The sequence below is a fragment of the Peromyscus maniculatus genome, chromosome 16 (assembly GCF_049852395.1).
Source record: "Peromyscus maniculatus bairdii isolate BWxNUB_F1_BW_parent chromosome 16, HU_Pman_BW_mat_3.1, whole genome shotgun sequence".
Lineage (NCBI taxonomy): Eukaryota > Metazoa > Chordata > Mammalia > Rodentia > Cricetidae > Peromyscus > Peromyscus maniculatus.
Window position 1 is genome coordinate 11,383,248 of NC_134867.1, and position 24,796 is coordinate 11,408,043.

General features: G+C 45.5%; 1 protein-coding gene across 2 annotated transcripts in view; it reads right to left on the reverse strand.

Moving 5' to 3' along the window:
* Rtn4ip1 (reticulon 4 interacting protein 1) overlaps positions 1 to 24,796 on the reverse strand; it is a 44,189-nt gene that overhangs the window by 10,375 nt on the left and 9,018 nt on the right. For both annotated transcript variants that reach the window (XM_076552364.1, XM_006982754.4), the window contains exons 4-7: positions 24,620 to 24,744; positions 17,085 to 17,133; positions 10,913 to 11,049; positions 2,697 to 2,880 (exon numbers count right to left, since the gene is read on the reverse strand). In XM_076552364.1, the coding sequence (XP_076408479.1) occupies positions 2,697 to 2,880; positions 10,913 to 11,049; positions 17,085 to 17,133; positions 24,620 to 24,744 (495 nt within the window). The remainder of the gene's footprint in view (positions 1 to 2,696; positions 2,881 to 10,912; positions 11,050 to 17,084; positions 17,134 to 24,619; positions 24,745 to 24,796) is intronic.

Genomic DNA, 24,796 nt, shown 5'->3' on the forward strand with positions numbered 1-24,796 from the left:
TTCCACTCCACTTCTGCACCCACGTACAACTGTTCTCTCTTTTGCTTCTGAGCAGGTCCTCATCGTGTGTCCCAGGCTGCGCTCAACAGCCGTGTCTTTATGACAGGTGAGTAGGACATTATAAAAACAGCAGTAAGCCAAGCTCCAAGACGTCTTAAGCTGGCCCGAGTCCTCAGAGATGGCTAAGGACACTAGGACCATGCTGCTGTCCTGCCTGCTCCTACACACAACTGCAAAGCGAGGGCAGAATGTTCACTGAGGCTAGTCTTGGCTTGACAATCCCTGATTGTCATGAACCTGCAGGGCTGGGAGTCTGATCATAGTGTTCTAGAGCAAAGCTTCTTAAACTGTGGGTCATGACCACATATGGAGTCATACAACTGAATAAAAAAATCTCACAGTAAAAGGCTCTGTACAACTTATGTGGCCAGATGCTGGTACACTGAGATGTCCCCAGCACAGGGCCCACCTAGTAAGTGACAAGCACAGAAGACAGGTTCAACTGGTTCTCCTACGGTCTGCTGTCACTTCCGGGACCACAGTGAAAGCATTCCGGTAACTGTTTGGGGTATGAAAGGGGAACTAAAATGGTCACAACTGCCACATCTAAAGTCCCTCACAACACATTTCTCTGGGAAGCGAACCGCTTGATCCCTAACAGCAGACAAAGAATAGTCCTGATTCCTTCCTCTGCCGACAGCTACCCTGTGGTTTTCCTTAAGCTGCTTGTGGACAATGTCTGAGTGAAATAAAGACAGGAGAAGCACGGCGCACTTGGCTCCCCTCTGCACCCACATCTGTCAGGTTAACTGTGCTGTGCTTCCTCATAGCTCTTCACCTTTAGCAAGGTGAGTCCTTGCTTTTAGGAAAGCAAGTCTTACCATCCTAATGGTGCCCAAGTTCATTTCCAGCAGAAAGAAGCACTTAAGGGGGCTGGAGATGGTTCGGCAGTTAAGAGCACGTGCTGTTCTTTGCAGAGGACCTGGGTTTGAGTCCCAGCACCTACATGGCAGCTCACTACTGTCCTCAACTCCAGTTCCAAGGGATCCAGCACTCTCTTCTGGCCTCTGATGGCACTAGGCACACACACAGTACACAGCCACACATGCACGTAATGCATACATACACATAAGGTAAAAATCATGGATTTCTTTAAAAAGCAGCAGCTAAAGACTGAACACCGGCCAGGCGGTGGTGGTGCACTCCTTTAATCCCAGCACTCGGGAGGCAGAGCCAGGCAGATCTCTGTGAGTTCGAGGCTAGCCTGGGCTACCAAGTGAGCTCCAGGAAAGGCACAAAGCTACGCAGAGAAACCCTGTCTCGAAAAACAAAAAAAAAAAAAAAAAAAAAAAAAGACTGAACACAGTGGCACACACCTGTAATCCAAGCTCTCAGGAGGTAGAGGCAGGAGGAACACACGGTTCAGGTAAGCCTGGTCTATATATTGATGCCCTGTCTCAAAACAAAACAAAACAGAAAACATCTCAAGGGTCAGAGTGTGACTCAGTGGCACTTCTTGCTCAACATGCCTGAGGCCAAGTTCAATCCCTAGCTCCTCATTCAAAACCATGCATAAAAAAGAAAAGAAACAAAATGATGGAGGAAGGCGGGGGAGGGAAGAAAGCTAAGGACAGTCAGCACCCCGAGGGTGGCCAGAGCCCGTAGGTCCACCCAGGGAGTGAGCTGTTACCCTGAGGGCCTTTCTACTGCCTTCTCCTTGAATCTCAAGTATTTAGTCTAGTTAAGAAAACAACATTTATTTTCTTCTATCTCGTACACCATTTCACCTCCAATTCAATACCCCAGGATTCCCCTAATTTATAACCTGAAATTTTATCAGCCTCTGTCCCCATGTGGTGACAAGAAGTGATGACGTTAAGTAGAGGGCAGACATGTAAGCCCCACCGCAGTCCTGTAACTGAGGCGATAAGCGCTGATTCCCAAGGCCCACCACTCCCTGCGGACATGCAGCTTGGGCACTAGAGCACTGCACAGACCCAGAAGCCGTGGCTATCAATACAGTCGCCTGACGAATCATGTCCCAGTAGCTGGTCTTCACAGTTCACTGGGGACAGGAAACGCTGGGACAGTGTGACATAATCCCAGCAAAGGCATAACGGCTCCATTAGCATCCACAGCCTCTCAGTAAAAGTACAATTTCCTTAAGGTTTCTGAACCCCACAGACCTCTAAGGGTGAGAAAGCCTCGGCCTGGGAACCGTGGATATCTACTGTTGCATGAGCAGAGCAGCAGGAAACTCCCTTAGTAATGTCTCTACCTTACCTACAAGAGACTGTCTTAGGACTGGTGAGAAAGAAGCCATCAGGTAGAGGCAGGAAGGAGAGAGAAGGCGTATCAGATGAATCAAGAGAAGCAGTAACAGCTAGTCCCCAGGCTGGCATTAATGAGAGCCTTGATGGCCTAGGCCTTGGGCCACACTCTCCGTGGATTAGCGTATTTACGGCAATGCAGTAAATTACAGATTCGCAACCTTACCTCATGGCGAAGACACTGGGCTTGGAAACAGTAAGTAATGTGCACAGGGTCATTCGGCTACCACACCGAGGTCAGAATTGAAACCCTGCTATGTGAGGCTAGAGACCACGCTGGCAGCCACTGTGGGAAGCTGGCTCCAAGAGAAGAGGAAGTAACCAAGAGGCAAACTCACTCCCACCAATCCCGATTTGCCTCCCTACCTTCAATGTCTTGGTCCCCATGGTGACGCCTGTCTGCAACATGCCATCAGCAATGCCCAGCTGGTCCATATTCAGGAGGAAAGGAGTCACCAGCGTCACATAGGTGGCTCCTGACCACTTCTTGAGAAAGTTTAGAGCCCATGTTTCAGTCGATCCACCCACATTATCAAGGATGAAGTCAAACCTGGAGGGAAAGAATCAAGTGAAGACATCCGGCCAGTCTCGACACTGGTGCAGATCCCCATCACTTTGTTGCCAGCTGGCTCCAAGGTGTATTCAGTACCAGCTCACACACCCTGTGCCACTGCACCATCCAACAGAGACCGGTTGAGACCGGAGAAGGCACATCACCCACATTTCTACCTTTCCCCCAATGTTAAAATTTCTTGTTGTAAGTTTTCTTATACCTTAAGAAAGACTTAAGCAAGTGGTTCTGAATCAGGGGTGATTTGGGTTAATATGAAGAGAACAGATTCTCACAGCAAAAAGTATCCAGCTTAAAACATAAGTCACTGAAGAACTAAAGGCTGTCTAGGCTGAGGAACCCTGACGTCAGCTTTGAAGGCTACAAAACTGTCCTTTCAATATCATCAATGTATTTTTCAGTATATATGACTGCTTGAAAGAAAAGTATACAAAGTGTTTGCCTGTAAGAATGACTTGCTTTTATCCCCTCTACAGTCAAAAATGCATCCTCTTCTGCTTCCAGAATGTTCTTTTTGTGTGTTTTATGTACAGCACCAGGATAATGCATGAAAAAAAAAAAAATCAACACCCTCCCCTTAGCCTTCAGTGCCACTCTGGCATGCCCCACCCCCAAAATTGTCTAATAGAATCCACAGAACTGATAGATATTCAACTCTCTAAACTAACCTAATACTGCTATAATCACTATACTGCACTCAAAGGGGATAGAAACCCATGAAAGCTTTTCATTACTTTCAAAAACAAAGTTCTATTAGAAAATGCATGTTTATAAATTAAGTAAATCAATTGGTGAATTCCTCTTGGGTTAAGTTTCCCCCTTCCAAATTCATCTGGAGGGAGTCAAAACATCAAAGTCTCTAAGATAGCTTTGGCCAGCTTCAAGGATACTGAGTCTTTCATGGGATTAAACTAAAGAAAGACAAAAATTAAAGGCTATGAAAGGCAGGAGAGTTAACTTCCTAGGGGGATCATGCTTCTCATTAGCCAAGTTTCTACTGTAGTCCTAATGCATCAGTAACAAATATGAGGCTATTTAATTTGTGGAAAACTTAAAACTGCTATTATAGACTGGGCACCATGTGAGAAGAAGTCTGGAGACAAGCTGTAGGCTGAATTATCCCAGGAATGATTAATGACCTTGAGCTAACAAAATACCCAAAGCCCCTGCCTCTGCTTTCTCAACCGTGATATGATTGGATTGGAAAGAGATTTAACTCTTTCCTGCAGTAAAATTTCTAAGATTCAAACATCAAGAAAGTTGCTATCTGGAAGAAGTCACAAAATTATAGGCAGATTCAGAGTTCACCCTCTGGGCAAAGGTTATAATTATAGTGACCAACTTCAGCTAAACTGTTTGAGGTGGTTTGAATAAGAATGGCCCCCAGAGACTCACATATTTGAATGTTTGGTTCCTAGGTGGAACTGTTTGGAATGATTAGGGGATGTGGCTTTGTTAGAGGAGGTGTGTCCCTGGGATAGGCTTTAAGGTTCCCAGAGCCCATGCCATTCCCAGTTAATAGACACAACCTCTCCTCTCTCTGTCTCTCTGTCTCTCTCTGTCTCTCTGTCTCTGTCTCTCTCTCTCTCTCTCTCTCTCTCTCTCTCTCTCTCTCTCTCTCTCTCTCCATGTCAGCTCTCAGCCACTGCCCCAGTGCCACACCTACCCGCCTGCTGCCACATTTCCCACCAGGATGGTTATGAACTTACCCTCTGAACTCTGAAACTGTAAGCAAGCCCTCAATTAAATGCTTTCTTTTATAAGTTGCCTTGCTCATGGTGTCTCTTCAGAGCAATAGAAAAGCAAGACACTGTTGAAGGAAGAGGAGGAGAGTGGAAGGAGAGAAGGACAGAGGGAGAGAGGGAGGGAAGGAAAGCCCCCTACTGGAAGAGTACAATTCAAGAAAGCAAGAGCATTTGCCAGAGAAGCTGAGGGGACAGTCACACTGACATGAGAAGACAGACTGCGTGTCCTTCAACCTTCCAGCTGTCAGGTTCTCCTCTGTAAACAAATGACAAACATGTCTACTACTAAAGGTTAATAGAGGAGAATGGGCTGGTGTTGGCCTTTCTGTAAGTCCAGCAAGTGGCCAGGCCCCGCCCCTGAGGGCCTCCAACCACCAGGCCTTGCCTACAGGACACTCTAACAGACACAATGGCTGGACCCAGCCCCTCCAGATGCTGGTAGCCAAGCTCCGCTGTACAAAGTAAAAAGCTCAGGACTTGAAATCCTACCAATCCCCATCCTGGAAAGCTCCACCACAACCTCCAGGAAACCCTATATAAACCCTGTCTTCTGTTCCGTTCTCTGCTGCTGCTTGCCTGAGCAGAAGCAGCCACCCTCCTGGGCTTTCCCTCCCAATAAATCTCTTATTGAGGTTTGTTGTGTGGTGTGACTTTGTGGTACTCCTTGGCTCCCGACTGCCAGGATACCTTTCCCCTCAGAGTGTAACACTTTGTGTCATGCTGCTCTTCCCAACAGCAGAAATTGTGAAATCAACTCAAACTACCACTATTCAGAAGGCAGATCTTGGAGACCTGTCATGGAGACCTTCCAGCACCCTACAAAAGCATAGACCTTGACACTCAGATACTTAGCCCCGAATTCTCAACCACATCAAATATGTTCTTGACACAGGAGATTTACATGTGTTTTTATATCAAATGAGAACAATTATTCTTCTGGATTCCCCCAATAATTAAACCAGAAGCTTGAGAGCTGGTCTGTCGGTTAAGAGTGCTTGCTAGCTTACAGCTAGACAAGAAAACATGAATCCCAGATTCAGGGAGAGATCCTGCCTCAAAGGAACAGATGGAGAGTGATAGAGGGAACTATATAGAGAGTGAGAGAGGGAACTATATGATACCCTCTTCTGGCCTCCACTTATGTACGCATGTGAACCCATGAGTGTCTGTGCATGTGCACAAACGAACACACACACACACACACACACACACACACACACACACACAATCAAATACTATTGCATTGGGTGGAGACATACAGCCAGGAACAAGACCAGCTGAAGCCTCTGACTTTTAATATCTCCCTCGACCACCCCCTCCCAGTCAACTGTTCTCCTTTCCCTGCTCCAGTGTTCCACAGAGCACTGTGCTGGACAGACACTGCTGGAGTCATCAAAGAGGAGGGAGCCTCGGTTGAGAAAATGCTTCCGTAAGATCCAGCTGTAGTGTGTTGATATTTTAATTGTGCTGAAATGTGATTTTATTTGTATGTTAATAAATAAAGTTTGCCTGGAGATCAGAGGTCATTAGTGGAGAGCCAGGAACAGAAGTCAGGTGGCGGTAGCCCACGCCCTTAATCCAATCACATGGCAGGCAGAGTCTCTGTGTGGTCAAGGACACAGCCAAGCGTGGTGACCCTTGAGTCTTTAATCCCAGTACCAACCATAGAGACCAGGAGGTCTGCATAGACAGGCAGTGACAAGGAAGTCATGTGGCTGGGCTTAGAGCCAATGAGAAGGCAGAACAGGAAAACAATAAAACCCAAACACAGGAAGAAGGTCTCTCTCTCAGGGGAAGGATGGCAGCAAGTGGTAGCTAAAGGGAGTCGTGGCTCTTGCTCTGGTCTCTTAGGCTTTAACTCTGTATTTGGTTCTGTGTTTCTTATTTAATAAGACCGTTTAGAAATGTGTCTACTCTGTAGGGCATCTTCTTAATTAGTGACTGATGTGGAAGGAGCTAGCCCACTGCTGGCTGGGGCCACCCCTGGTCTGGTGGTCCTGGGTTCTATAAAAATGAGGCTGAGCAAGCCACGAAGATAAGCCAGTAAGCTGTAGTAGAATATTTTAAGGTGTGTTCCTTTTGTTTATGTTGCATTTGTTTAACTCTGTGAAGCTGTGTTACTGTGCCTGTCTAGAACACCTGATGGTCTAATAAAGGCCAGTGGCAAAAAGAAAAAAAAAAAGGCTAGCAGCCAAAGGAGGAGGACTCGAGAGGTCAGCCACTCAGCTACACAGAAAACCATGGAGTAAGAGTAAGATTACTCCATTACCAGAAAAGCCCAGAGGCAAAAGGTAGATGGGATAAGTTAAGGAAAGCTGTCTAGAAACTAAGCCAATATGTAAGAATAAACCTCTGTGTGGGATTTATTTGGGAGTGGTGGGTCCCCCAAAGGAGCTAAAAAAACAAACAACGACAGTAAGCAGCACTCTCCATGACCTCTGCCTCAGCTCCTGCCCTGTCTGAGTTCTTGTCCTGACTTAATTTCATGATGAACAGTGATGTGGAAATACAAGCCAAATATACCCTTCTCTCCCCAAGTTGCTTTTGATCATGGTGTTTCATTACAATAATAGTAACCCTACTAAGGCAGAAATTAGTACCGGGGAGTGGGTGTTGCTGTGACAGACCTGACCATATTGTTTTGGGGAGGATTGAAGAAGAACTTGGGAAATTTGAGTGAGAAAAGCCATTGAGAGCCTGGTAGGCTGTTACATGGGATCTTAGAAGCAAAGAATTTTGAGAGCAATGAGACCATGGGGCCCTGGATTGTGAAGTTCCAGAGGGAAGTTTGAGAGTCCCTTAAAAACTATCAAGGCCGTTCGCCATTTTGAATTGAGAACCCACGGTTCTGGTTAGCTGAAGCTGAAGAGTCAGCTGTGACTAACAAGAGACCAGAACCATTAAAGTAAAACCTTTTTGTTGGTGGGACAATGGATGCTGGTCAGCTGGAGCTAAGAAATTAGAGGTGATTAAGAAGCGACCAGCATCATTGGGGTGAACTTTTCTGGGAAGTGTTTCCTGCGAGTCAGTGCACAGAAGCTGTGTTCCAGGGGTGGCCAAGCTTGGTGATATGTAAGAGTCACCCAAGTAGCACTAGTTTTGAAAGCAGGAAGGGGTCACAGAGAGCAGCTGATGCTTAACATGTTCAGAGGCCATTGGTGAAGATGCAGCCTCAATGGCAGCTGAAGGCCCAAGACTGAAGAAGTCTTGGCATCAGGAAGAGAGGCTGTGAGAGGCTATCGGTGAAAGTGTAGCCCATTTGCAGCAGCAGACCCAGCATTTTGGAGATGCCAGTACATGGGATGACCACCAAGAAGAGCACAGTGGTGGAGTGGAGCCTGTTCCAGCTTAGAGGACAGGTGTGTGCGCTGCAGAGGGTGGAGCCAGGGAAGTGACCCAAGTCCCCTAAAGGAGCCCAGAAGGTCGGGAGTGAACCCAGATATTGAACAATAAGTTATTTACACTGCTGGAGTTTGGTTTTGCTTTGTTCAGACTGGGACTGTGCTCTGGTTCTCCCCTCTTGAAGTAAGAAAATATACTTCACTTATTTTTTATTTTAAGCCCACAGTAGAGAGACTTTAAACTTGAGAGAGATTTTGAACTTTTACAGACTATAGATTTAAAAAAGACTAGATTATTTTTAAAGAGACAACTTCTGAAATGCTTGAATTTGTAAGGCCATGGACTTTTTAATGAAGTTTGTAAAGTGTTTTATATTGTGATATCTTTATTAATGTGTGATCTTGGGTGTTGGAATTCCTGGCCACTCCCACAGCTACATGACCACACATGCACTGTCCAGTAGCCAAGCAAGAGGCTTAGTTATCCCAGGAACTTATGCACTATGTAATCCATGTGCTGCATGGTCACGTAATTTGCATGCAGCGTCATCATGAAATCTATGCGCATACATGGCATAGCTATGTAAACCCATATGCGCATGTGCGGGGGAATCCATAAAAAAACAGGTCACAGACTCCTCCCCCTCTTCTTCTTCCTCTCTCTCCCTGCACCATTTCTCATAGGCCCAAGCACTCCCCCCATTCTCTTTCCTTTAATAAACTCTTTTTTTTTTTTTTGGTTTTTCGAGACAGGGTTTCTCTATGTAGCTTTGCGCCTTTTCCTGGAACTCACTTGGTAGCCCAGGCTGGCCTTGAACTCACAGAGATCCACCTGGCTCTGCCTCCCGAGTGCTGGGATCAAAGGTGTTGAGTCACCACCACCCGGCTAATAAACTCTTTTTTTTTTTTTTTTTAAACATTTATTTTTATTATTTTTTTTCCATCACAGGCAATTTATTTTGTTCTATTCATTCACAGTTAATACAGAAAATACTTGGAAACATTTCCATATAATATTTGACACAGAAATCATCAAATAGAAGTATACAATGTTGACAGGAGGTAGTACATTTATAATTTATAACCCAAATGTATTTATAAATTAGAAATGGAAAGATCTACAAATGAAATTATGAAGGTTCACCAAAGTCATTTAATCTGTCAGTTTCTCATTCATTTTATGTCTTAATAATATTCTATTGTATGAATAAGCCACATTTTATTTCTCTCCAGTATTCGATAGCTATTTGAGTTGTTTTAACTTTTGCATAGTAAATGGAATAGAACAGCTCTGAACTATAGCTTACTTTTCCTGGTTTGGTCTGACAGAATGATTGAATGCTTTTGTACAAAAATCAGAGCCTTAAAAACAAGGATTTGGTGAGATTGTAAAATGGTGTGCCACTTTGGCAAAACAGTTTGGTGGTTGGTCAAAATGCAAAACATTGTTACTCTGTTACTCAACAATTCTACCCTTAGGAATATAACCTCAAACTACTGAAAATGTGCACCAATGAAACATGTACATGAAGGTTTACAGCAGTGTGTTGCTAATAGTAAAAAAGTTAAAACAACTCAAATAATAAACTCTTATAGTGGGTTTTGTTGTGCCCCGTGGCTTTTCTCAAAAGGTAAACAGCGCCGCATAATAATGACTAACATTGGGGTAAACAAGAAAGGAAAGGTTGTGTCTTAACAGTGATGTGTTTGTGTGTCGAGCTGACAAGGGGTCAGCTGTGCTGGCTGGTTTTATGTTAACTTGACACAAGCTAGAGTAATCAGAGAGGAGGGAGGCTTAACAGAGGAAACACCTAGAAGATCTGGCTGTAGGCATTTCTTAATTACTGACTGATGGGGAGGGCCCAGTCCATTGTGAGTGGCGCCATCCCTGGACTGGTGGTCCTGGGTTCTGTGAGAAAGCAGGGTGAGCAAGCCATGGGGAGTAAGCCAATAAGCAGCACCCCTCCACGGCCTCTGCCTCCAGGTTCCTGCCCTGTTTGAGTTCCTGTCCTGACTTCCTTTGATGAAGAACAGTAACATGGTAGCTTAAGCCAAATAAACCCTTTCCTCCCCAAGTTGCTTTGGTCAGATGTTTCGTCCCAGCAGTAGTAATCCTGACTAGGACAAGCACTAGGCAGTAGTCCTTGGAATATCATGGAATGTGAGATCTATGAAGGAGGAAATGTGTCTGGTTCAGCAGCGTCCGGTATCTACAACAGTGCCTGATGAGAGCTGAAGCGCCATAAAGGGCAGAACACACAGGCTTCGGCTGGCTGCTCCTGGGAGCACTTCAGACAGAGCCTTGTACTTTCAGCGATCAATGTTACAGAGCTCCGCAGAGTGGCCAAGAAGAACTGGTTTCTGAACATGGATTTTTAAAAAGAAAAATTGTCACCAAATATTTGTGCGCTGCACTTTCAGCTCCGCTTTTGCCTCAGCCAATGAAGATCAAATTAACAGACAGGTCACAGGCAAGAGCAACGCGGCTTGAGGGAATCCCCCAGTCAGTCCTATCTGGTCCTGTAGGCCAAGCCACAGGCCGGCTTTCAGGCATTCTGTACACTCCACACTGCTCCCTGGCCAGCATTTACTCTTACACTGTGTTTTCTTATGCCTTTATTGAACCCAAACACTGAAATGTGTGTAGGAGTAATCATGTGGTTTCATGCCCTCCTCTCTAGTCTTCCTGTGATGATGCCACAGAAGGAATACACTTCCCAGTCTTGTTGTCTTAAAATCATCGGACCATATAAAAAATAACTTCCAAAGTACATACCATGTGGAAATGAATCCAAATGACCAGGAATGTTTTAGTCTTTTAGAAGATTCCAGCGAGACTGTGAAGCCCCCAAACCACCTCAGATCTGCACACTCAACTGTCCTTGTGCCCCCCCCCCCCAACAGGAGCATTGTTCTACCACTTACAGTTTGAAGGACTTCAACTGCTCTTCCACACTGCCCAACGTGTAATCAATGACTTCATCTGCTCCAAGCTTCCTTACGAGCTCACTGGCATCTTGAGAGCAAACTGCTGTCACGTGCGCACCCCACGCTTTCATTATCTGCCAAGGGGAGGGAGAGAGGAGGAGGAGACAGTGAAGAAATGCACTTTTTTAAAAAGAAAAGTTAATGCCAGGTGTACACCTATCAGAGTAATCTCTAGAGAACTTTCAAGTCCTCAACTTAACAAGAACTATAGAAGGCTACCTATCAGACCTGGTTAAAATGTAACACTTGTTTGCCAAGAAAATCCCACTAGATCTCATCTCCCAGAGGCAAGACCACCTTTCTGTAAGTCTACGCAGTGCCCCACCAGGACCAGAAAATCCAGGAGAGTCACAGCTCAAATTTCACACCTTTAATGACAAAGGGCAAACAGCAGAGAAAAGGAAACAAACTCTCCGCGTCCTCAGGCAGTGAACTGTGACAAAGCACCCAGAACATAGAAAGCAACACCTCCTCCTTTGCATCTCCAGAATCTCTTGAATCAGGCAGCGCCTCCAAGTTCCTGGGGTGACGGGCAGATCGGCAGAGTGCCTGCCAGGCAAGCTCGAGAACCCAACTTCAGATCCCAGCAGCACGTGCATAAAGTCCCAGCACTGGGGAGGCAGAGATAGGAGAGTCCCTGGCGTTTTTAGGCAGCTAGCCTAGACAAATCAGTGAGCCCCAGCTTCAAGTGACAGGCCTTGTCTCAAAACCAAGATGGAGGGTGATGGAAGGAACAGTGTCGCTCTCTGGCCTCCATGGGTACACGTACACACACACACACACACACACACACACACACACACACTCTGAGCACATATAGAAACATACAGGGAGCAGCGCTTAGATACAAGGTTATTAAGACAATAAATATGGACATTTGAGTTTTAGAACATGAACTGGGTCCTCTCCTTTAGAGTAAGAAGGCCTAGATAAATGGTCTCTTGGTTTTAAAACACAATTTTAAACATATTTAAAATTAGACTTAATAAAAGTCCATAATTCTAATGTTATTCAGGTTTAGCACCTGAAATCCCCCTCCAAACCTGATATACTTCTTCTAAAATGTCAACTTCACAGAATTAGAAGGGGACCATTTCCAGTTTAGTATCAAGCAAGATACTTCAAATTTATCAAGAAATTTGTATTGCTATAGACCAAACCAAGCATGGTGACACACACATGTAATCCCAGCACTCTGGGCCATAGAGCCAAAGGGTCAGGAACTCAAGGTCACTTTCAGCCATACAGTGTTCAAGGTCAGTCTATGATGCACGGGACCCTATCTCAAAACAAAAACAAAAATATTTCCCAAGGACTCATATAACCTGAAAATCTGAGGAAACTGAACCACTGAAGAAGGATAATGTAGTTTATTAGGTTTGTGGCCACAGACAGGGACTCTGGAGTAACGGAAGATACTGATCTCCACAGCAAGTCCTGAGTCAAAGTCACGGGTGGAATCTAAAATGACCATCTTTTCCCCAAAATATATCAAAACATTGTTGAGGAAAGGAAATGGTGTGCTAACGACCTGCATCTTTACATGCTTTTCTTTAGAGATTTATATTTGTTTTACGTATATGAGTGTCTGCTCCGTGTGTGTGACCACAAGCATGCCTGGTCCCCACAGAGGCCAGATGGGGACACTGGATCACAAGACAGTTGCGAGCTGCCATGAAGGTGCAGGGAACCAAACCTGTCTCTTAAGAGTAACCAGTGCTCCTGACCACTGAGCCACCCCTCCAGCTCCTGACCACTGAGCCACCCCTCCTGCTCCTAAGTCATCAGGAAGAATCTATCACGTGACAAACACTTCATCTATTTTCCTCTTAATGTCTAGCTTTTCCCGACCCACTTAGAACTGTCTAGTTATCTTTGACTATGACTAAAAAGTTTAGTGAAGAAGTTTTCACGTAAAATAAAGTACAAATACAGGAAGCACCTAGAGGGCAGAACCACTCAGATAAAGAAACAATACCTGTAACCATTCAGAGGTTTTTCTTTTTGTCCTGTCTCAACACAAGGCCTGCTCTCAACCACCTCCTCCTCAAGTTACCATTATCTTGATTTTTACAGTAATCAATTCCTGACATTAAAAAAAACTGTCATCCAAATATGCATTCCTCAGGCACTATTATTTTGGTTGTGCTCATTTTTTAAATGGAGGGGGAGATCTTCTAAATCACAGGCTGCTGTTCTATCCCTCTGCTCTCCTACGATTTATCTGTGGAAGAACCCAGGCCACGCGACCTGCAGACTTGGCCCTAGTTTGGAACTTGTCTGCCCAGGGGCCACTTCTGCACATTGCTGTGTAGATGGCTGTAAGGCCGGGTCAGGCTGAGTTTCAGTCTCTTTAGAAAACCATCGAGAGCGTCTCCCAAAGCTAGAGGATACCAGCTGTCAATGCTCAGGACTTAGGCCTGGCCACTGGTGGCTGCAAAGTAGTAATGTTCCAGTTCTACTGCTTTTCATTCAGTAGTCATAATTAATGAATATCTCCCTTCAAATACTAGATGGTTTGTCCAGTCAGACAGTTCATTAAAAAATGGTAGGACACTCGGAAGGCAGAGCCAGGCGGATCTCTGTGAGTTCGAGGCCAGCCTGGGCTACCAAGTGAGTTCCAGGAAAGGCGCAAAGCTATACAGAGAAACCCTGTCTCGAAAAACCAAAAAAAAAAAAATAAAAAAAAAAAAAATGGTAGGACAGCAGATCTCTGGGTTCAGGCCAGCCTGGTCTACAGAGCAAGATTCAGGACAGCAGGGCTACACAGAGAAATCCTGTCTCGAAAAACAGATAAAATAAAAATAAAAAACTGGCAGGACAAAAGCTGGGGCTACACATGCATGACAGATCACTCCCCTAACAAGCACAAGGTGGGGGGCAATGCAGGAATATTTAATTATTTCCCTTTATCAATGTATAATACAATAACTTGTTCCTCATAACCTTCCAAAAGTAATCACTTTTCAAAAAACCAAGAAACTCATGGATTTAAATGTTTATATGGATTCAACCTACTACCATCATTACAGAAAACTACTGCAGTTTCTCTAAGATGGCTCCCGACTCCGACAGTGACCTAAAGGTTTGACATACCCCTGCCATTATGAAACTAGGTATGCTCACACTGTGAACCCTGTAACTGCCCGTTTCTCTACAGGATTTGCATTCTTTTGGTGAGATGCGATACAGCAAGAGACGGTTCACACATTCATACACTCCTGAGCTCTCACTGATAACCACTACTCCACTGGGAGAGCCAGGGCTGAGCACTAAGAGCCCTGGAGGCGTAGGCTGGCATGTAAGAGGCTGAGTTCAACCCCTATACCATCTCTAAAATATTTAACAATTAGAATACGACTCATGCCTGTGATGTTCGCTCCGTGAGAATTTGTTAAACCACACATTTATGTCACATGTACTTTGAGTTCTATATCACAACAGAAAGTTTTAAAATATTTTGAAGATGTATGTACATGTGTGTCTGCGTGAGTGTATGCTACGTGTGCAGATGTGGAGGGAGGCCAGCTACTTCTCGCACTCTTACTCATAACTACAATTTCAATGAGTGACTATTACTCACAACTAAACCCAGAAGTACTAGGGGTGTAGCTCGGTGGTATAGAGAATCATGGACTAAAACCTCCAAATGATAAGTTAAACCTTGGCTTCTAGTAGGCAGATCGTCTTGAGTAAGCAGCAGCAGCAGCAGCAGCAGTGACTATCAGTTTGGTTCTCTGTCCCCTTGCCAGCGTGTTTTTATTTCATTTAATTATGACACCCTTAGGCGTGGCATGGTGTCTTGTTGTGTGTGGTTCAGACTTCTATTTCCCCAAGGAAGAGTGATGTTCAGCATCTTCCCATGAACTTATATATGATCTTTCAAAAACAGCGTATTTTGAGTTTTTCCCGTGTTTTTTATTGGTGTATACTGATTGTACAAAATAATGTTTCATTGTGTTTCCTTAATTCAGGATCTCATTATTTACACTTGGTTGACCTCAAACTAAAGATCCTCCTGCCTCAGCCTTCCAAGGGCCGGGGTCGCAAGCTTTGCCACCATGCTTGGCATCTTTCTGCTTTGAAAATGATGTTGTCTTTCTGTTGTGTAGGTATGACCTCTTTATGTAGCATGGAGATCAGACCCTTATCAAATTAACAACTTATAAATACTCCCCCGTGGTGTGACGGTTAATACTGACTGCCAATCTGCAGGATCTAGACTCCCCCAGGAGACAAGCCTGGGAGCACCGCCGTGAGGGACGATCTAGGTTAGCTGAGGTGGAGAGACCCACCTTAATGTGGTGGTGCTGGTTCCTGGGCCAGGGTCCCAGACTGTGTCAAAAGGAGGAAGCCAGGTGAGCACCAGCACTCATGGAACAGCTTAATGACTGCAAGTCCCCAGATCCTGCTGCCCCAAGTGACCAGCTGTCCCCAGATCCTGCTGCCCCAAGTGACCAGCTGTCCCCCAGATCCTGCTGCCCCAAGTGACCAGCTGTCCCCAAGTGACCAGCTGTCCCCCAGATCCTGCTGCCCCAAGTGACCAGCTGTCCCCCAGATCCTGCTGCCCCAAGTGACCAGCTGTCCCCAGATCCTGCTGCCCCAAGTGACCAGCTGTCCCCAAGTGACCAGCTGTCCCCAAGTGACCAGCTGCCCCCAAGTGACCAGCTGTCCCCAGATCCTGCTGCCCCAAGTGACCAGCTGTCCCCAAGTGACCAGCTGCCCCCAAGTGACCAGCTGTCCGCAGATCCTGCTGCCTGAGTTCCCTTTCCTCTTAAAGCACTTTTTTCACACATTTTGTCACAGCTACAAGGAAAGTAGCTGAGACATATGGGTTGTTTTTTAAATCTCCTTGATAGTGACCTTTGATGTATCAAGATTTTTAACTTGATAAAGTTCAACTTGCTTGCTTTTTAAGTCTATTGTTTATGTTTTAGTGTCACATCTAAGAATCTGCTGCCAAATCTAAGGGGATGATTATTTATAGCTGGTTTCTTCTGCGAGTTTTATGGTCGGTGCTCTTATGTTTAACTCTCTGATTCACCTTGAGTTATTTTTGTGTATCATACAGGTAAGGGTCCAATTCCCTTCTTCTGTAGGTGGACATCAAGTTGTCTCATCACTGTTGGAGGACATTTTCCCTCACTTAACCAGTTTGTCATCCTTGTTAACAATGACGGGCTGGAGTGGCGGCTGCTCTCCCACGGGAGCCTCCATCAGTTACCAGCTCATAACCACTGCAACTCCAGCTTCAGGGAGCCAGCACCCTCTTCTTGCCTCTGCACACACATGCCACACACTCACACAGACACACAAAAAAACTGACCACACATGTATTGATTTGTCTCTGGATAGTTAATTTTTCCCACTGTGTTCTTGTGTTTTCTCCTCCTCTCTCTCTCTCTCTCTCTCCCTCCCTCCCTCCCTCCCTCCCTCCCTCCCTCCCTCCCTCCCTCTTTTGGCAATGTTGTTTACTGCTAAACTGCAAACCTTTAACTACAACCACCACCATGGTCTTCCTCCACACATTCAACTTTTCCACACTAAACGACTGGAAAGGTCAATGGTTTCTTTTGTGTTAGAACATATTCGTTTGGGTCACTGAAATTAAAAGGCATTTACTAGATGCCCTATTTTTCTTTCACTGTGTGAAAACACTGACCAAAACCAATTTGGGAAGTCAAGTATTTCAGCTTGCAGACTATACTCCATCATCACGGAAGTCAGGTAGGAACTCAAGGCAGGAACTGAGGCAGAGGCCATGGAGGGTGCTGCTCTGCTCACTGGCTTGTTCTCCATGGCTTGCTCAGCCTGCTTTCCTCTACAACCCAGGACCACCAGCCCAGGGGTGGCACCGCCCACAGTGAGCTGGGCCCTCCTCCATCAAACACGAATCAAGGCAACGCCCCCAGCCATGCCCACAAGCCCGTTGGACGGAGGCCATTCCTTAATTGAAGTCTCCTTTTCCCAGATGACTACAGCTGGTTTCAAGCTGACAAAATGAACCACTGGACGCCGCAGCTTTGAAGGAAAGCTAATTTATAACGTATAAATTGATAAATCCATAGAAACAAAGGTCTTCCTAGTCACAAGATTAAGAAAGTCTTACCTGTATCGCAAAAGTGCCAACTCCACCCGAGGCCCCCAAGATTAACGCACTGCAATGGAAGACAAAACACAGCGAGTGAGACTGCAGACATCCCTGCCACGCAGAACTCTGAAAAGCAGAAGCCCTCGGTGACAATCCCTCCCCAAAGCAAAGCAGTCTTTCGCCTTTCCAAGACTGAGTTACACAGACTTCACCAGGAAGCTTCAAGTGCTTGAAATGAAACATTTCACACTGAAAACACAAGCTATCAGCACACTAACAACTTCCTTTGACTGCAAATCCGGATTGCACTTTGAAACTCCGTTTTACAGTTTCTCTAGGCTGAAGTTACGACCTTCCTCTGTAAGGAGGAAACCTGAGGTGCTTGTTAACACGGCTCTCTCAGAAAAGTGACATTCCTGACCGCATTCCTGCCATGGCGGAAGGAACACCTTGTGTTCAGGCATGTCCTGCTAAACTCAGCTGTCACAGACAGGACTCTCGTCCTCTGTATGACTTCCTGTGGAAGCAAACTCCTGTGCCCTGTCAGCACATTTACTCAGTGACCTCCCACCACTCGGGACAGGGGGCCAGGCCTGGAGTCCTCGGAGAGTGGAGGAGAGGTAAGACCGGGGTGGGGGGGGTGGGGAGGGGGCTGAGTCTCTAAACACAATGCAAGGCCAGGTGTGCATAGGATACAGACCTACCGTCCATTCCCAAAGAAGTCTGTGATCTGAAAGAGAATCAGTGGTCAAAACTCACTGCATCAGGCAGGCGAGATGGTTCAGTGGGTAAAGGTACTTGGTGTGAAAGCCTGACCACCTTGAGTTCAATCATCGGAACCCACAGGGAAGGGGAGAACAGACTCCTGAAAGCTGTCCTCTGATTTTACACACACACACACACACACACACACACACACACACACACACAGAATAAAAATTTTTTTTGAAAGAATCACTGCTTTGTCTTCTTGGACGGGTTTTAAATGCCTAGAAAACTGTGTTGATGTGCAGTTTGGGGCTGTGTCACCAACAGAGGTGGGGGGACACTGCACAGGGTTGTCTGGTATCTGCTACTACATTAACTATTCTGGGAGACGGTTTCATGAAAGTTCCGAGTGCCCACGGCCCAACAGTCTTCTGAGCCTAAGTGGTGGGCGTGGCGGCTGCTTGTCTGCCTCTGTCATTCCGTAACTGCTACTTACGGCCTTTTCTTCCCGACCAGACAGCACAGAATTCCACCTCCGACTGCTGCCCAGTGCACTGAACCTCACAGCACACACTCCGTCTATAATCTTAACCCCAGTTTCATTTTTCCTGTCCCTCACTGGAATCACAGAGGCTGATTATTATCATCTGTTATATGTTAAAAGTTATTACTATAATTTCCAAGCCAGCTGTTCCCTTTGAAATACCATTAAATATAATTAAAAGAAGTCTCCTTGCAAATCATGTTCCTTCTCCTAGTAGTTTTCATCTCACAAAACTATCAGCGGTGAAGAAACTCTGGACATGTCTCGCCCTCCAAACTCCATCCCAGGCTTTACATACACCCTTTGTATTTCTAAGTGGAAAGCACCCCACAGCTGAAGTGGTGGCACACCTAGAACCCAGCACTCAGGAGGCCGAGGCAGGTAGCCTGCAAGCTCAAGCCAGTCAGGGTGACTCCGTGATACCGTCTCGAACCAAACTATACAAACAAGAAAACCTGTCATACAGATCATCTAACAATCTACCCACAAAATATTTAATGCTGACTTTTTGCTCATTATCTAAATTAGTGAAACTTCAAGAAACTTCGAGCTTCTCTTTTATATTAAGACAGAAAAGAACAGACATTTTATCAAGTTTGTAGCTGTCTGTGACCTGGTAATTTTTGAGTCAGGAGGATATTTGTTTAAGAAATGCCTTTCTGGTGGCTTAAGGATATTTTCCTAGGGAAGCCGCAGATCAGAGGCCATTATTCTTAGAAACACAATGGCATTACTCTGTGCCTGTTGGTTTGTCTGCTCTTTGTTTTGTTTCTTTGTACAAGGGGATGGGGCAAAGGCATTCCATACATGGAGACACTTGGGGCAGATAACAGGTTTTCAGACGTGGGCAGAGAGCCTCTTGTCTCTTGTTCAATGTGGGCACCTATTCTACTTCACAGGCACTGAAGGACAGAGACCTCCTATCACACCCTGTGCTGGCTAGACCATCCTAGATGCCCAGCCAGGGTTTGACTTCATAAAAACCATCGCATCACCATCTGAGACGAGCAGCACAATCATTGCTATCCCCTGAAGAGAGGGGATCACCTGGCTACTTGACAGACTACGTTAAAGTTTCTTCCAGTAAAGGAAAGCTTGAAATGCTTTTCTAGGGGGCTGGAGACATGGCTGCTCTTCCAGAGGACCAGAGTTCAATTCCCAGCATCCACACGGCAGCTTGCAACTGTCTGTAACTCCAATTCCAGGGGATCTGTAACTCCACACATACATACACCTTCGCAGATGTCTATGCAGGCAAAACTGCAATGCATGTAGAATAAAAATAAATAAATCATTAAAAATTTTTAAAAAGACTCTAGTTTCTCCCTGGGAAGACAGGGTCACAAGGATACCAAATATAATGGCTGCCTGGGGACCCAACTGCCAGACACATCTCTGCCTCAATTCCTGTCAGCTTGTCTCTTCCCCATAACCTTAATCAAAGCAGCTCCACTTCCTAAATAACAAAATTATCTCACAAGAGGAAGGCTTGAGAACCAGGTTGGGCAACCAGTGTCAGTTCCCAATGCTGCCACCTGAGGGCGCTCTCAAAGTGCAAAAGGCCCAGGAGCATGCTCAAGAAGTGCTGGAGACATTTGGGACACAATTTTCCAACCGTCCAAACTTTAGCTTTACATAGGATCAAGCAAGGCCTATTCTTTTTTCAAACAAAGTAAATCTCCAAAAGGACAACAGGCAAAATGAACTCTAAAGCCAGCAATAAGCTGACTGTTCTGTGGCTAACCTACCCTCAGTCTATAAAGTACCTCCGAACCCTGAGGCATGCTCCCTCACAGCAGCACTTAGGTGCTGTTCCAGGAGCGTTTCCTGACCTTGCTTGCTGTAAGGGCCACACTACACATGCAAATCCAACCAAGCTGGAACCTTGGCACAGTGAAGAAAGTGTGCTGTTCGTTGGTTTACGACAGTGGTTCTCAACCTTCCTAACGCTGCGACCCTCTAACATGGTTCATGTTGTGCTGACCCTCAACCATGAAATTATTTGTGTTGCTACTTCATAACTGTATTTTTGCTACTGTTAGGGCTTGTGATGAAAATATTTGGAGACAGAAGTTTGTCAAAGGGGCCATGCCCCACAGGTTGAAAACCACTAGTTTATACAGAAACAGCCCAAGAAATATTACACTTGCAAGGGCACTTTAATTCAGAATTGCCCATGTTTTCAGTACATGGCCACTCACTTCCAAGTCCACACAGCTTACTCTGAAGGTGCTGAGGACTGTACTAGTGGCAGATCTAGAAAACAGGGGGAAATCTGAATAATTATTATATTGCTATGCATTCTTTTTTGTTGTTGAGACAGGGTGTTAGGTAGCCCTGGCTGGCCTCAAACTAGATATGTAGCTGAGGGTGGCCTTGAACTCCTGATGCTCCTATCTCAGCCTGCAGAGTGTGGGAATACAGGCATGTGCCATCATACTTGCTCTCTACACTCTAAATCCTAGCTTGCTGTCATTTCTGCCTAATGTCTAAAGTCTCTCTAAATAAGCATGAAGATACTGATGATGTAATGGTGGTTTCCCTGGAGAGACGGCTCAGCAGTGAGGAATGCTTGCTGCTCTTCCAGAGGACCCACCTGGGTTCAGTTCCCAGCACCCATGAAAGGCAGGTGGCTTTCAATTGCCATAACTCCAGCTCCAGATCAGACTTCTGGCCTCTACAGGTACCCTCACACACGAGGCACACACACACACACACACACACACACACACACACACACACACACACACTCACGGAGGAACCAGCAGGAGGGACTTACCCTCAAGTTTCTGTCTGGGTTGGCCTGTAGAAACCTGAGCTGCAAATGTAGAGATCTAGGCTCGGCCTCAATCATTCTCTAAGGGAAACACTAGGTCTCAGATTCATGAACCCGCAAAGGGCTAAGCAGAGGCGGAGTCTGGGGTAGTGAAAATAACTGGTAATTCCAGTGGAATCTCATCTTCTGCTTCCTTTCTAGCCCGTGTGGCTGACTTCCCTGACTCCCCACAAGATTAAAGACCATCTATTAGATCCTACTGGCTAAGAAACAAAGATGATATTAAGTCTGGCTACATTTTCTACAGGAAAAAACAATGATCTTTAAGAAAGCAAGATGGTGCTGGTGCTGAACCACATTTCAGCTTCACGAGCTCCTTTTAAATGTGGGAGTGTGGAGACGGTGACGCTGCCACTGAATTATCCCAGCACAGCACACTGCTTACCTACAGTCTAAGTTTCCCTGCTGAGTAAATAAGTATTATCTCGAATAATAATGAGATAATAGTTATAAAACAATCAACCACATGTGACTAAGATAGCCTGGATTTGTTTTCTTCTAAACCTCTGTAATTTATACTGACATTTCCCAGTTTACAGGACAGTTCATGTGTGAATTAGACATTTGAAATGTAAATACATTTTCCCATGAAAACAAAGCTATTTATATCCACTTTGGCAAATGCCCAAGGTAACTGTTTCTAACCACAAGGGTTGGAGAACTTCGGACACAGGCTAACAATGCTTCTGTTATCTGCGGTGATTCAGAATTTTGTCTGGGCCTTGGGATGGATCTTCTAAGTGGGACAGTCCTGGGAACAGGCTTGGATCCCGAGCTCCTTGGGTCACACAGCAACAGACGGAAGGAAAGAAGGAATGCTGATGGTAACCATGATGAGAAGTTGTTCAAGCAGACTGCCGAGGTGCCAGTGAAGCTCAAGCCTCAGCCCTTCACTCACACGGAGCGTGGCAGCATGTCAGCACAGACACACGGCTTCACACAACGTAACACAACTAAAGCATGCCGATCACAATCAGCTAAGATGAAGGTCTCTTCCCACCCCTCCACTCGGTCCTTCACATACATACACACACACACACACACACACACACACACACACACACCTCCACTTGGGCCTTCACACAAATACCCCTCCACTCAGTCCTTCACACAAACACCCCTCCACTCAGTCCTTCACACACACACACACACATACACACACACACACACACACACACACACACACACACACACCTCCACTCAGTCCTTCACACACACATATACACACACATACACATACACACACACACACACCTCCACTTGGGCCTTCACACACACATCTGACACACTAGCTTCGGCTGGGAAGTTGCTGCCACAGACACAGGGCTCTCCTCCTACTCATGGTTTTACATTCTGAGGTTCTAGTTACCCACCCTCAATTGTGGCCCCAAAGTAGAAAATCCAAAATTACAGAAATAAATAATTTCTAAGTTTTAAATAACTTTTACTAGAGCTCACCAATAGAACTGTGCTATTTTATCTTTGGATTCAGAATCCATTGGGGAATTTGTCTTCATGGATAAGAGGAACTGTTGTACATCTGCTTTGGATTTAGTGGGAAATACTGTATGTGGTTCCTAGTCATTTCTGCATAGAAATAAGTTCTTGCTAGCTGCTCTGGCTTAATAATGCCTTCCAAAGGCAGGGCTAACTGTTGGCCTGCAATCCCAACACTCAGGAGCCTGAGGAGAAGATCAAATGTTCAGAGTCAGCCTAGGATACACAGAAAGAACCTACTAGATAGCAAGATGGCTCAGCCGGTTGAGGATCTGAGTTTGATCCCTGGGACCCACACAGTGGAAGGAAAAAAGAACCGTGAGACTGAGAAGATCGTCAGTGGGTAAAGTCACCTGGTCAGCACCAAGCCTGACCACTGAGTTCCATCTCCTGGGGCCCACGTGATGGAAGGACGGATCCAACCCCTGCAAGCTGTCCTCTGACAGAACATGGCCTGCTCCACACACACAGATAAACATAATTCCTTTTCAAAGGAACTGTGCTATTTGATTCCGGTACCACCTCCAACTCTCCCTTCCGTTCAGTTACTAACTGATCCGGAGTGCCTGCTTGTCTATCAAAAAAACCAAAACAAAACAAATGAAAATCAAAATAAGGAATTTCACTGTCAACTCTCTTTGTAAAAGAACATCTTTTACATTGATTTATCTCCTGGGGGAGGGGCCCCCGGGGGTGAACTCAGGTCGTCAGGTTCAATTACAACCTCCTTCATCCACTGAGCCATCACCAGGCCCTGTCAGTGTTCTAAGCTACAAACTACATTGTATGTCCTTGTTAGTAACAGAAGCCACCATTATTGAGAGCTACCACCTTTACATGCTTTCTCTCCCTTAACCTTCAGAACAAAGCTCTGAGAGATCAACGGAACAGATGCTCCAGCTGTGGAGCAGCAGAATCAGAACATGAATGGAGAGCTGGCAGCTCTCCCACCCACAGAGCATCTCGGAGACGCTGTGGTTATCTGTTCTACACATGCTTTCCATACCGGCTTTTCTTACACCCACATAACTATGATCAAATTTTAAGTTGGGTAAAATGAATAAAAAATTTGTCATTTTTAACCAAACAATCTAACAATATACTGTAATACAAGTTACACGAGTGTAAGGTTTCCCTCGTGCTTCTAAACAGCCGGCTCTCCTGAACTCATCCTCTCAGATCATGGCTGGCCACAGGAGCAGCGACCCAGACTATAGAAGGTGAAAGCACAGATGACGAGGATGAATGAACGCCAGACAGGGTCACTGTTTCACTGCTGACCTAAACAAGCCTATGTTCTAGTCACTGGAGCATCAGAACTGACCTCCAAGATGTAAATATGGAGCCCAAGGGAATTCAAGAGTATTCAACACCACTAAACATACGAAGCTGTGAGCATGTCCTGGTCGGGAGAAAGTACCACTCTCAGCTTGGCACGTTCCTTATAGGGTAGAGGCTCATACCTTTCCTAGGAGCCTCCCAAAAGCTGGCTCTCTTCTCCAGAGGCTCACATAGAAACTTCTGTCCCAGGGCTCCAGAGATGGCTCAGCTGTTAAGACAGCTTTGTGCTCTTACGGAGGACACACACTTGGTGGCTCACAACCACCTGTAACTCCAGTTCCAGAAGATCTGATGTTTTGTTTTGGCCGAGATACCTGCATGCATGTGCCCATAATCTCACGTGGGCATGCATATACATAATATATAAATATACAATATATATGTAATATATAAAAAAAGTTTAAATGCCCTAATACAGGAAACTCAAACTCCTAGATAGCTCAACTACACATCTTTTAAAATCTCCATTGGATTCAGCTGAGACTCCAGAGCATGAGGCTTTAAAATAAAATGTGTCAGATGTTAGCACAACTAGTCCCACAGCTAAGGGTAATCTCAGCGCAAACAGATCTGCTGTAAAGAACTAGAAGAAAGAAAACGGAGCTTCAGATGTCACAGCGCACTTACCGTTTTCCCATGCAATTCTTGGCGTTCAGGCCACCAACCTTGTTTATGGCAGACCAGGCTGTGAGAGCCACATATGGCAAAGAGGCAGCTTGAGTATGAGTGAGTGACTTGGGCTTGTGCGAGACCTACATTGAAAGACAATGGTCAAAACCAGGCAGGAACTTGCAAGCCTATATA